Consider the following 12,916-nt stretch of genomic DNA (forward strand, 5'->3'; position numbering starts at 1 on the left):
TTAGAAGCAAGTCGCTAGGCCTAACTCCCACACACAAGGGTGCAGATTATCCATGGTGTGACTAGCACAGACGGGTCACTTGTTTTGGAAGCAGCCCACTGCATCCATGATTCTTTACGTGGTCCAAGCCTCATCCTGTCAGTGACAACAGTGGTGTGTTTCCAGTGGCTCTTTGCTGGAGGGTTTCTCAGCCTTTGCCGAGGGCCCTGTGCCACAGCCCAGTTGGGTAGAGAAGCTGTGAGAGCCGGGCGGCAGACACCAGGCCATCTCGGATCAGTGAAGCCCCTTTCCCTTGGAGTCATCTGAGGGATTGCTACCCTCCAGCTGTCTCCATTTGCAAGTGACTCTGAAAAGATTCATGGCTGTCACAGAAGCACTTAAAATCTATCTTGCAAAGTTATTTCTCAGTAGGGGTGCCAAGACCAAATCCTGCTGGACAGCTAAGTTGGCCACATTTCGTTCTCCCAAGCCTTGAGCCTCCGTCTGTCACTCTGAGCAGAAGTGCCACAGCCGTCTCTAGGCACCGCAAGTTCAGTGCATCCCGGAGTGAGTTCATGCTCAGCCCGGCATCCTGGCCCTTCTCCCTTGTTACCCACGTCCACTCACGTTCCCCTCTAGAAATCACGTCCCTCTCCCTTACTGCCTCCCTGTTGTGCTTAGGATAGAGACCAAACCCTTGCCATGATCAACAACGTCCTGCGTGATCTGGTTTCCCTTCTGCCCACCGGCATCTTACAGATACTCCCCCTTGTGCCCCTGCGTCAACCACTCTGACCTTGTGTAAGCTCCTGAATGGGCCACACTCAGCTTGCTCCCTTTGCACGTCCATCTCGCTGCCTCAGGATTTCCTTCTCTTCTCCCCTGGCCCGCGTACTCCTGATTGCCCCTCCCCGCACACCAGATCAGGTCCCCTGACACTCACGCCAGGGACCCCTGTACTCTCCTTCATTGCATTCAGCACAGATTCATCCCGTGTTAGGTTTGGCTGACATCTGCCTCCCCCATTGGACTACAGTCTGAGAGTGGGACTGCTTCTCCTGCTGCCTGTCATCTTCCCAGCATGCAGTTAGAAGCTTAGCATGTGTACGATGTTCAGGAGATATATGGGGAGGGAATGAATGAACCGGGACTTACCTACTCTGTACGTGAAACAGTATTTCTCACTGGTTTGTCTTCCTAGCAGTGTGGTCCCTTCCTTTGATTCAGGTGAACGTCCCCCGGTGCCTGCCCTTCTCAGGAGTCGGGCGGGTGAAGCAGGCTGCGAGTGGGGGCACAGGCTGTGCTGTACTAAACGGTGAGACCCTCTCGCAGGCAGTTTGCTGGGAAGCTGTGGGTGGCTTGGGTGAGGAAGGGTTGGTGTCCGCTGGATTCAGGCTGTGGTTTTCAGTGCGGGGAGCATGGTTGTGGGAAGATCTAGTTAGTTTAGTTCAGTTAATAGAGGGTGAGGGTGAGATTCCTGACAGAAGGATAACAGCCATGATTTATAGGTTGACGAACGGCCAGCATAGAGCTGAGTAACTATCGCAAACCTCTGGAGTGGAGGATGAAGTACTGCTCCCTCCCGAAGCCTGGGCCAAAGCCCCCAGGCCTGCCTTCTCCAGAAAGGCCGTGCTAAGAGCCACGGGCACATAGAAGAGCCTTAGGGTTCAGGTACTGGGAGCCAAGCCCCTGGGATTAAACGTCTGGCACCACTGATGAGTAGTAAACTTTTTATGACCTGAAAATCATTACGAATTTTAGAATCTAGCCAGAAGTTGTGTGTGTACTTGGCTTGGTGTCTGATCCGTGTGAGACATAGCGCTGTTAGGAAACGCTGCCGTTCTAAGGCTCTCCTGTGTTCACGTGGGGGTTGTGGCTGATTTATGGAGTGGCCCCGTCCAGCACACTCAAGATGTAGACATTTGTATTGTGAGATTGGTTAGCTGGCTAGACACACTCCACAAGCAAGAATTTGAAAGAGGAGAAAAGAAACATTATTTTAAATATCAGCATGTTCTTGCCAAGCAAGAAGAGGGGAAAAAAAAGTTCATGTGGATATAATGCATCTTGGTGGTGCGGTTTGAATTTCTAGCGAGGGAGGGCTGCACTTGGTTTGACTTCCTGACCGTTGTTTTTCCTGTAATCCAGGAGAAGGACATGTTTTCGTCTGGGGCTATGGAATTCTTGGGAAAGGACCAAACCTCATGGAAACTGCCCTTCCAGAAATGATTCCACCCACTCTCTTTGGCTTGACGGAGTTCAATCCAGGAGTCCAGGTTTCCCGCATTTGCTGTGGACTCAGCCACTTCGCCGCCCTCACCAGTAAGTGACCAAGCCCGTGTGGCCCCAAGGCCGTACCGAGCTTCACCCTCTCAGGTTCAGCCCCAAACCCTGGGCTGCTCTCAGTTTCCATCCATCCAGTGGAGTGGCACCCTTGTGTGGATAATTAGAGAGCAGCTAATCCAGAAGTTGTCTGGCTTGAGGTGGTCTAATGTGTGTCTCCTTTTCACCCGGGAGGTGTGTTTTCAGTTCATTTGGTTTGTGGTTAGGCTGGCGTTGCAGTGACTTTTCTCAAGTGGACGCAGTCGGTGGTGGAGAGGGGACCCTCGAGTGGGCCGGGCTGCCGGGGGAGACCCGCGGAGGTTTGGTGCATTGCGGTGGGTGAGGAGGAAATGAGCGTGGGGGGCTTCATCCCGGTCCCTGGCCAAGCCCGACCCTCATCCGAGCCAGGAGCGTGGGGTGGCAAGAGGCGTATTTATAAGACCGTCCTGTGGTTTTGACGGGGTAGATGTGCCCGGTTTCTCCAAAGTGCTGGGGGGAGTGATCGAAGGGGGCTGAAGTGGAGGTTTTCTCAGAGGGTTGCCCGGTTACAAAGCCACGACGCACACAGTGGCTCTGCGGCCCTCCCGCGCGTCTGCGCTTCTGGATTACAGCTCTCATGCCCCGCGCGGCTGTCGGCTCAATTTGCTCCTCGTTAGTTGACTTGAATAGTAAGACGGAACTAAATTTCATTTTGTGATTCTCAAGTAAATTCACTTTTTCCTTGCAATTTAAAGACCGTTTTATCTCACGGCAAGCTGTTGTTTCCTTTGGAAACATCTGGGCCGGGACAGGCAGTTTGGGTGGTCCTCGTCTGTGCTCCCCGGCCTCGCGCTGCTGTGAGGACTGCTGCAGGCGAGCACGCTGTTGCAGAGTCCTCGCTGCCGTTCAGTGTCTGCGTCTCAGGGTTTGGGGCTTGAGCGGCAGCAGCTGCAGCGTGGGCCGCTGTGGAGGTGGGGGGAGTGTTGTCTGTGCGCTGAGGCACTGGGTGGCAGCAGTGGCGCCCGCGGTGGAGGACCCCTCACACCCCTCACGCAGGGTCAGCCACCTTCATCTGCAAGTGCGTCTGTGTCACGTTGGCGTTTTAAAGCTATTTTGATGTAGCAGATAGAGTCAGCGTGGGCGAATTCTGGAGGTAACAGTAACCTATTTCCCCAATGTTTAAGGCTTAAACTACGTGCAAAGTCATGTACTTGGAAACCCGGACGAAGCCTTTGACTAGGGTAGATTGCTTTGTCTGCTGTCGTGCCATGCGGCCATTTGGGGTCACACTGGAATGAAATCCTACCTAGATTTCCCCCAAGACCCAACAGCCACCCTCCAAGTGCCAGTGACTGTCCCTCAGTAGGGGGAGCCTCAGAGCCTCAGTAGGGGGAGCCTCAGAGCCTGGCTTCCTCTGGTTTGCCCTGAGGTCTGCTAACATGTTGGGGGCCAGACTGAATTGTTCTGTTAAACGCGACCTCTGAGGTGGAAGACCACGGACGGCAGCAGGACCAGAGGGCTCTGACAGCGCGTCCCAGAAGGATCCCTTACTTCATCAGCCGGTTGTGTCAGTGCCGGCTCCCCCATGTCTTCCCTTCTTCCATGACCAGCGCCTCTGCCAGAGGGGGCTGGTAAATGGGGCCTCCGCGCCGAGGATGCCCCCGGCTGGTGTGGACGGAAGTCTGCACTGAGGGCCCTGCCCAGCCTGAGGGTCCATCCTGGAGCTGGCGTTCCCAGAGCCCCAGTCTGGACTCAGCCTCCTGGCCTGCCCCTCCAGCACCCTGCCTGTCCTTTTCCTTCATGGCACTGTTTACAATTTGAAAACATGCATTTGTTGGTTTAATCATCTGTTTAGTTTTCGCTCTTCAACTAGCTCCAGCCCTGTGAGGACAGGAACATGCGTGTCGGTCCCCCTGCTGTCCCAGCTCCTAGCACACAGATGTCCACTCGACCCAAAGAGGCACCCAGTCACCGTGTGTCACTTGACCAAATGCTCCTGAAATGTGGAGACCCAGACAAGAAATGACAAATTGTCCTACTTCTCACTCTGTCAGGGCGTGACCAGGATTTGAGGATGCTGAGATTTCAGGATTTGTGGAGGGCAGGGTTTGGTTAGACATAAGTGGGCGATGAGGGTGTGTGTGTAAGGGCCGCACAGAGCGGGCCCGGGCCGTGTACAGGAGCCCCTGGGCCCACCTCCAGGCATGTGTTCATCTCCCATGAGAGGGACACAGCATGACTCTGGGCCGGGACATGTTTTTGGTATGGGAAAGCATTAATGCCTGGGAGAAATTGAAGTTTAACTTCGATCTTTTTGTACCTGGTTCTAGAAAGCCTATTCTCATGATCCTTCCTCCTCTTGGAGACTTGCCCTTGGCCTCAAGCCCCAACCAAGCCGTTTTTCTTTATTTGCAGACAGAGGAGAGCTGTTTGTGTGGGGCAAGAACATCCGAGGGTGCCTGGGAATCGGTCGCCTGGAAGACCAGTACTTCCCGTGGAGGGTAAGGCTGGGCCGGGCGGGCGTGGGGGCGGCGTGCCCGCAGAGCACACTCACCTGATGCAGCAGCCCGGCCGGCACAGGGTCCCCGGGCTTCCAGTCCCTGTGGTGCCTGTAAGAAGCCTCCTCGGAGGCTGGCCTCGGGCACACGGGTGCCTCAGGGAGGAGCGAGCTGCAGGCCGGGTGCTTCGGGGCTCCGAGAGGGAGAGGGTTGAGATGAAGAAGTTGACGTGCCAGGAGCTGTTTACAGAGGCCAGTGGAGAGGACTATTTTACAGCGGATTTAAAAGAAAGCGGGATGTTTAATGTTCAGAGTGCCTTACCACAGCCATCAGAGTGAAACATGAAGGCTCTTCTGAGGGGAGGATGCAGTTACACAAAAAGGCTCATTTCAGAATTAAAGGGGAAGAGGGTTCCTTCTTAAGTTGTAGTTTATCTTAGTGTCGTTTACTAAGTCAGTTCTTTAAGTTCTTCAGAAAAAAAAGAGGCTAGTTTTTTGAATACAGAACATATGGACGTGGTACAAAATGTATTATGAAAGATAAGCCTCCCGTCTCTTGTCCCAGAGGCAGCCACTGGTTCTGGTTTCATTGTTCCCTTCCAGAGATAGGCTCTGTGTAGAGGAGCAGGCGCTTGTGTGCGTGAACGCCTGTGTGTGTGCACTTGCGTGTGTTCGCGTGTGTGTACGTGCCTAAGTGTTTTCTTTGAAGGTTAGGTTTTAACGTGTTTTGAGGTTGTGTAAAGCATTTTTTAAAAAACACATGTAAAAGTGCAAAAGAAATGTGTAATAAAAAAATAATAAGGGGGACTTCCCTGGTGGCACAGTGGTTAAGAATCTGCCTGCCAAAGCAGGGGACACGGGTTTGTGCCCTGGTCGGGAAGATCCCACATGCCGCAGAGCAACTAAGCCCGTGTGCCACAACTACTGAGCCTGCACTCTAGAACCCATGAACCACAACTACTGACCCTGCGTGCCACAACTACTGAAGCCCACGCACCTAGAGCCTGTGCTCCGCAATGAGGGAAGCCACCACAATGAGAAGCCTGCGCATTGCAACGAAGAGTAGCCCCTGCTCGCTGCAACTAGAGAAAGCCCATGTGCAGCAACGAAGACCCAATGCAGCCATAAAGGAAGGAAGGAGGAGAAAGAGAGGGGGGGGAGGGAGGAAGAGAGACAGAGAAAGAAGGAAAGAAAGAAGAAGAACAGAAAGAAAGAAAGAAGGAAAGAAAGGAAGGAGGTAAGGAGGAGAGAGAGAGAGAAAGGAAAAAAAGAGAAAGGAAGGAGGAGAGGGAGGGAGAGAGGAAAGGGGAGAGGCGGAGAGAGAGGCAGGGAGGGAGAGGAGAGGGGGGAGAGATGGAGGGAGGGAGAGGGAGGGAAGGGGAGACAGGGAGAGAGGGAGGGAGAGGGAAGGGGAGGGAGAGGCGGAGAGAGGGAGGGGGAGAGCGAAGGGGAGGGAGAGAGGGAGAGGCGGAGAGAGGGAGGGGGAGAGCGAAGGGGAGGGAGAGAGAGGGAGGGAGAGAGGGAAGGGGAGAGGCGGAGAGAGGGGGGAGGGAGGAAAGGGAAGGGAGCAAGGGAGGGAGAGAGATTCAGGGAGAGGGAAGGGGAGGGAGAGGGAAGGGAGAGAGGGAGGGAAGGGGAGACAGGGAGAGAGGAATGGGGAGAGGGGGAGAGGTGGGGAGAAAGGGAAGGGGAGGGAGAGGGGAGAGGCGGGGAGAGGGAAGGAGAGAGGGAAACGGGGAGGGAGGGGGAGAGGTGGAGGGAAAGGGCAGGGGAGAGGTGGGGAGAGAAGGAAGGGGAGGGAGAGAGGGAGGGGGAGAGGCGGAGAGAGGGAGGGGGAGAGGCAGAGAGGGGGAGGGAAGGGGAGGGAGAGAGAGGGAGGGGGAGAGGTGGAGAGGGAGGGAGGGAGGGGGAGAGGGAAAGGGAGAGGGAGGGAGAGAGGGAGAGGGAAGGGGAGAGGTGGAGAGGGAGGGAGGGAGGGAGGGGGAGAGGGAGGGAGAGAGGGAAAGGGAGAGGGAGGGAGAGAGGGAGAGGGAAGGGGAGAGGTGGAGAGAGGGAGGGAGAGGGAAGGGGAGAGGCGGGGAGGGAGAGGGAGATGGAGAGAGAAAGAAAGGAAAGGAAGGAAGGAAGGAAGGAAGGAAGGAAGGATTTATCGGTCAGTGTTTCAAGGCACTCACTGTGGTGTTCTAGGGGCTCTTTCTCTCAGCTCCCCCTGGCTGCTGGCTCCCCTGGCTCCCCTGAGCTCGGCAGGCCCTGACTCCGGTGCTTTCTCTAAGAGAACAGGTCAAAAGGGAGACTTTAAACTTGTTGGAAAAAAATGGCTGTGGCCCAGAGCTGTTCCCAGTCTGGCCGGTGCTGACCCGCTTGTTCCCAGGGACCCCACCCCGGGTGAGGAAAGGCATGGCGGCGGCTGGACCGTGGCCGGCAGCTCAGGGATACGGAGCAGTTAGAATCCTGCTGCTTCTCTTGGGAGCCACTCACAGCCCTCTCTTTAACAGCCCCCGCCCCCCCCCCCCCCCCCCCCCCCCCGCAAGGGACTTCCTTCTGAGGGGCAGCTGGGGAAATGGCCAAGCAAGTGGGTTTGGAATGAATGACCGTTGTGACTAGGGGCTCCCCACCTGCCTCGTGTCCTCCCAATTAGAGCGAAGATCAGCTGTGAAATCAGGTTTGAGAGCGTTTTCGTTGTCCAAGTGGCCGGGCCAGGCTTGGCCTCTGTGGTGGAGTGCCAGGCCTGGGGGTGGATGCCCCGTTGTTCAAGCCGGACCCCTGCACCGAACGTCCCTCTGAAGTGTTGTTCCCGGCCTCCATGCCATCAGGGAAAGGTCACTCAGGTCTGTTCCTGTGACGGCTGCTTTCATGCCCCACACCATTGTCTCCCCTTGTGTGTCTGTAGAGCTCCTTCGCCCCCCGTGTCACCTTTTGGTCGGGGTTGGGAGCGTGGTGCGGAGGTCCATGCCGGCTCCAAGATGCGAGGCTGGGGCTCTGGGAGAGTGGTGGTGACAGGAACCAGGTTTTCGATCAAGTAGGTTGGATTCCTTAAAGGTTAGTCTCTTGTTGGGACAGTCTGTTCTGTTGTCGCTTAAAAAAAAAATTGCAGGTGATTTTTATTCTTTAAACACTATTTTCTTATTAATCTTAAGTAGGGGATATGTTACGTCATTTAAAAAGTATTCCAAGAAAGAAAAAAAAGAGTAAAGCCATATGTGTAGGTCCTACAGTGCTATTAACTAGTTATTCTTAGACTTCCTTACAGAGCCTGGGCTTTTCTGATGATTCGTAGGCCTAGGAAGTGACATCTGAGTCACCTGATTGAAACCTCTCCTTCTGGAAGCTGTCCAGGAGGTTTTCCTCCTCCACATTGATGCTCAGAGCGGTTCAGTGATTTCTTTAAGGTCACACACCTAGTAAGAAGCGGAGGACTTCCCTGGTGGCTCAGTGGTTAAGAATCTGCCTGCCCATGCAGGGGACACGGGTTCGAGCCCTGGTCCGGGAAGATCCCACGTGCCGCGGAGCAACTAAGCCCGTGGGCCACAACTACTGAGCTCATGTGCCACAACTACTGAAACCCGTGCGCCTAGAGCCCGTGCTCCACAACAAGAGAAGCCACCACAATGAGAAGCCTGCGCACTGCAAGGAAGAGTAGGCCCCGCTCGCCACGACTAGAGAAAGCCCGTGTGCAGCAACAAAGACCCAACACAGCCAAAAATAAATAAATAAATAGATATATATTTTTAAAAAAGTGGAACCAAGAATCAGACTGAGAATTTCTGACTTTAAGATGTCACCATGGTCCCCCTCCTCTTCGAGGGCCTGAGCTGGGTTCCCCTGGAGTCCCCGCGGTGGAGGGAGGGCGAGGTGGAGGTGGGGACCCTCTGCCTGATGGCAGCCCTGCGGGCCTGGGAACAGGACACTGGGGAAAGCTTTCGAGCGGTGCCACCCCCACCCCCACCCAGGCCCTAACTTTCCATCGCACATGACCACCATTCTCAGGGCCCGGAGCTGTCCCGGGGGCCGGTGCTTTGCACCGTCTCTCTAATCCTCAGAACAGCCTGTGAAGGTTGGGCTGCCCCCCAGCCTGCCCTGTGCACACTGACCTCAGGATTCGAAGCCGCTGGCCCAGTCTCTCAGCCGCGCAGTGGGTGGGCTGCGACGTGACCTCGGTGCTCTAAGCGCAGACTACGCTTCCCCCTCGCCGTGCGCCTCTCTGGTGGGGCTTGGGTTGGAGCACAAGCTGGGAACCCTCTGCTTCCTGGGCCTCTTTCTTACCTGGCTGCTTCAGAAGCCACAGGCCCCGGCAGTTCTGACGCCCCAGGGGAGGGCACGCCGCAGGGGCTGGGCCTCCTCGCAGGCTGAGCCGGCTCCCCTCCCGGGTGTGGCCTGGCTTCTGGGCGCGGGTCAGGGCATCCTGGGTACAGCCGAGTGGGGACACGGCAAGTCTGGTGGCCGGATCACAGCTGGTCCAGCGCTCCTCTCTGCCTTCCTCTGCCCTTCACCTGGTGGGTGTGTGTCTTGGGAACTTGTCCTGGTGCAGAGAGCTGTTCCTACACTGATTCTGCTCAAACTTTTCAGAGTCACTCAGGCCAAATATGGTTCGTTTTCTGGAACTGTTTGCCTTTGCAACAATTTGAGTGTAAATTGGTTTAGAATAGAAACTCCTTTTAACCCTGATGAGGCCACAAATAAAACGTGCCTGAGGGCAGCCTTCTCTTGGACTCAGTTCAGAGGCTGACAGTGAGAGGCAGTTGGCCGGGGGGGAGCTGGGGCCCCGGGAGCCACCTGCTGCTCCCCAGAGAGGCTCCTGGGGCCAGCGTCAGCCATGACCATCGTCCCGGCGAGTCAGCCAAGGTGAGGTGGCTCCCTCTGCTTTGGGTTCTGACGGTCACAGCCCTTGGGGAACGAGGACAGAGGTGCCCCAGTGTGACAGCTCGGCCGCAGGTCAGCGCGGAGAGTGGCCCTTTCCTGGGGAAGGTCAATAAAGGTGCTCTCGTGGCCCGGGGAGGTTGCTAGGAGCTCACCTGGCCTGGTCACCCCAGGCAGCATGTTTTCTTCTGCTTCTGTGGCCAGCCTGGAACGCTTTCTGCAGCTCTGGGCCTTTGCGATGAGCTGAGGGCACCGCCGCATGTTTGTTCAGTGATTTCTGTAACAGGTTTTGCTGAAGGCGTTTGTTTAGGGACGGGTGAGTAGCACGACTTGGTTGCTAGCATCCGTTTGCCTTGTGGCCGGGAGACCCTAATGGACTTGTCTCTGAACGGTTGATGTTGCTGCCTCTGGGCTTTTAGGGCAGGCCATCTGGACGAGGCCTTTCCCTCTGAAGCTCAGTAAACTCCGCAGGCTGTTACAGATCCCTCTGCAGCTGTCACGCTGCCCCGCTGAGCGCTGCCACGGGGGAGGGACGGCAGGATTCGGATCCGGTCAGAAGAGCAGCATCGGCGTCCTGGAAGGGCTGAGGGGGAGGTGGTGCGGGTGCTCTGTCTCAGAAGTTGCCCCCGAAGAAGACACTGCGCTCGCAGCGGCTTCTGCGCCTAGAAGCTCTGCAAAGACAAGAGACCAGCTCAGAGGGAAGGTGGGGAGCAGGGCACGTGATGACAGGGTGGCGTCCAAGGGTATTTAATACCTTTTCTTCTTTTCTACTGAATGTCATTTTATATCGTAGCCACGTGGCTATCACCTATTCAAAGTAATAATAATAATAACATTTGTAATAATAATACAACAAGAGGAGAAAGCAAAGTGCCCCTCTCCTGGAGAACTGGGTGGCTGTGTGCACCTGGAGATCCCGCCTGTGTTGTGGGCACCATGGAGTTTGGAGGGAGGGGGTCCATCTCCACGGCCCAGCTGTGGGGCAGTGAGTCCCCGTCAAGGCCAGCAGGCTGGAGCCTCCACACGCACGAGGCTGCCTGCACTTCACCTGGAGGGTTGGGCTTGCCTGTGATGAAGTGATGTCAGTGTGGGTGACAGTGTCGGCAGGGCTGCCAGCCAGGCCTCTGGCACCTTCTGAGATGAAGTAAATACCCCTCCTCCGGGGTGCGCAGGACCTGGGAGCAGCCTGCCTGGGTCTGGAGCTGACGTGTAGAGCGGGTGAAGGCCCTGGGCTGGGAGGCTTCCTTCCCACAGTGGACCCTGAGGGCAGGGCAGGGCAGGGCAGGAGGGTTTCTGGAGCTGCTCCAGCGAGCTGTCTGGTGACCCCTGGGAAGGGTCTCTGAACAGCTGGCTTGAGCGCAGGTTTGGCCTCTGGGGAGTCACACTCACGGGGAACGGCCTCTGTGGGGTGTGCACGTCCCAGGACGGTGCAGGCAGGGTCCGTGCGCGTGTCCAGAGCGGCCTCTCGGGGGGTGCTGCCCGGGTCTGGGTGGGGAGTCACGACGGCCCTTCCCACGGTGGGTGCATCTACCCTTCCCAGCAGACCTGCCGGGTGGGTGTAAGCACCCCATTTCCAGGTGAGGGAGCCGAGGCTCAGAGCAGTTAGGTCACCTACCCAGAGCAGAGCCAGGGTCAGGCCCTTGATCGGCCACCGCCAGGCCATCTCTCCTCACGGCGTGCTGGTTCTTGTTTGTTCAGGTGACGATGCCTGGGGAGCCTGTGGATGTGGCGTGCGGTGTGGACCACATGGTGACCCTGGCCAGGTCCTTCATCTGAACGTCCTCCCCGGCCCGCTCGAGCCAGGCCTCGGCCTCAGGACCGCTTGGACTGCACAGCAGAGGCAGCCGCTGGGGCTCTGGTTGGGGCCCGAGAGGGTCGGGGCCCTCCGTGTGGTGTGCCGCGCTCCCCGGCAGCCCGGAGCGGTGTGACTGGAGGTTCCGGGACGGGGTCCCCCCTCCTGCCGAGGGTGAGACGTGCTGCACTCAGCACAGATGCCGCCGTTATCGGCCGAGCCCCAGGGGTGTGTGGCCCCGGCAGGGCGAGGATGATCTGCTCATCTTGGCTCCTTCTGCAGAACACACGACGGCTTCTGGTGTCACGTCTGGTCTTTGGAAAGCTTAGCCCGCTCAGCCGTCTCTGCTTGCTGCTGGGACACCAGCCGAAACCCCTTGCACTGGAAATGCCAGTGGGCGCCAGCCCGGGACCCTGTGGGCCCATGGCTCTCAGCAGCCTTGTAACCATTCTTACTGCCTGGCTTAGAAGACTTGAGAAGCCCCCACGGGAGGAAGAGCGAGGCCAAATTCTTGTGGGCCAAGGGCTCTGAACACATCCTGCGAAAGCTTGGCTGGAGTACTAGCCTTGGAGAAGGAAAATTCAGAAACAGTGACAAACATTTGCATTAGTAGTGTAACTTGTCTTTTTCTTTAAAAACTTCTTTTAAAAATCTCTCTTGGAATAAAGTCTATTTTCTGCTTTTTCGTTTTTAAGAACTGGAGAGGCCTTTTTATTTTAACCTGATCATTTAGAGATTAGCTTTCAAAAACAAGGCTTTTGGTAAAGAGGCAACTAGAAACCAGTGAAAAATACTCTAGAAGACAGCCCCACTTGAAAACTGTTTGTTTTCTGACCAGAGTCTGCTCCCGCAGTGCAGTTGGGAGAAAATGATGAAGTATAAAACCAACTGGGCAATCACGTCACAAAGCAGGCTCTCACTCACCGTTTGCCTACATCCCCCATCTTTTATTCATTCACTCAACAAGCACTTACTGTTTGTACCCCATACTTGTCAGGTACTGTTGATCCCACTGGGTCACGTGGTGGCAAACAGAATCCCTGTAAGCAGGTCTCATGACACTTACATTCGAGGAGGCAAAACAGACAAGCAAAATGCAAAGTGCATTAGGTGGCTGCGTGGGCTGTGGAGGAAAAGCCGGAGAGGGACAGGTGGTGCCGGGGGCGGCGGTTTAAAGCGGAGCCGTCACTGACCCGACATCCTCGCTGCGACCTGAGGCAGCTCGAACCGGCCAGGCGGTGTCTGGGGCAGCGGCCCTGGGGCCCCTCACCGGGGCTCCTACCACCTCCACTTCTCTGTAGGGGGACCAGTTCTTATGTTTATTACAGCAAAGTTTCTCCATAAACTTGAAACAGAAATTGAAAACCATCTGTCATTTTCCTTCCTGGAGCTTCTAGTTGGGCCGAGGACCACGTCGCCCCAGTGGTGAACGGCAGTAATCCACCCTCAGGGAGATACACGCCTGAAGCACATGCTGATTTGAGGAGGGT

At 56.1% G+C, this 12,916-nt stretch overlaps 1 protein-coding gene across 2 annotated transcripts in view; it reads left to right on the plus strand.

Annotated features, from left to right (window-relative positions):
- The window catches only part of RCC1L (RCC1 like), a 32,793-nt gene extending 20,705 nt beyond the window's left edge, over positions 1–12,088 (plus strand). Inside the window, exons 8-11 of one of the 2 annotated variants that reach the window (XM_082857696.1) lie at positions 1,207–1,294; positions 2,128–2,301; positions 4,696–4,781; positions 11,333–11,512. In XM_082857696.1, the coding sequence (XP_082713822.1) occupies positions 1,207–1,294; positions 2,128–2,301; positions 4,696–4,781; positions 11,333–11,410 (426 nt within the window). In that variant the 3' untranslated portion in view covers positions 11,411–11,512. Of the gene's footprint in view, positions 1–1,206; positions 1,295–2,127; positions 2,302–4,695; positions 4,782–11,332 lie in introns of both variants that reach the window. The other variant, XM_082857697.1, reaches the window with a different exon arrangement.
- Positions 12,089–12,916: the final 828 nt, after the last annotated feature.

This window comes from Leucopleurus acutus, assembly GCF_964270905.1.
Source record: "Leucopleurus acutus genome assembly, chromosome: 16".
NCBI classification, from domain to species: domain Eukaryota; kingdom Metazoa; phylum Chordata; class Mammalia; order Artiodactyla; family Delphinidae; genus Leucopleurus; species Leucopleurus acutus.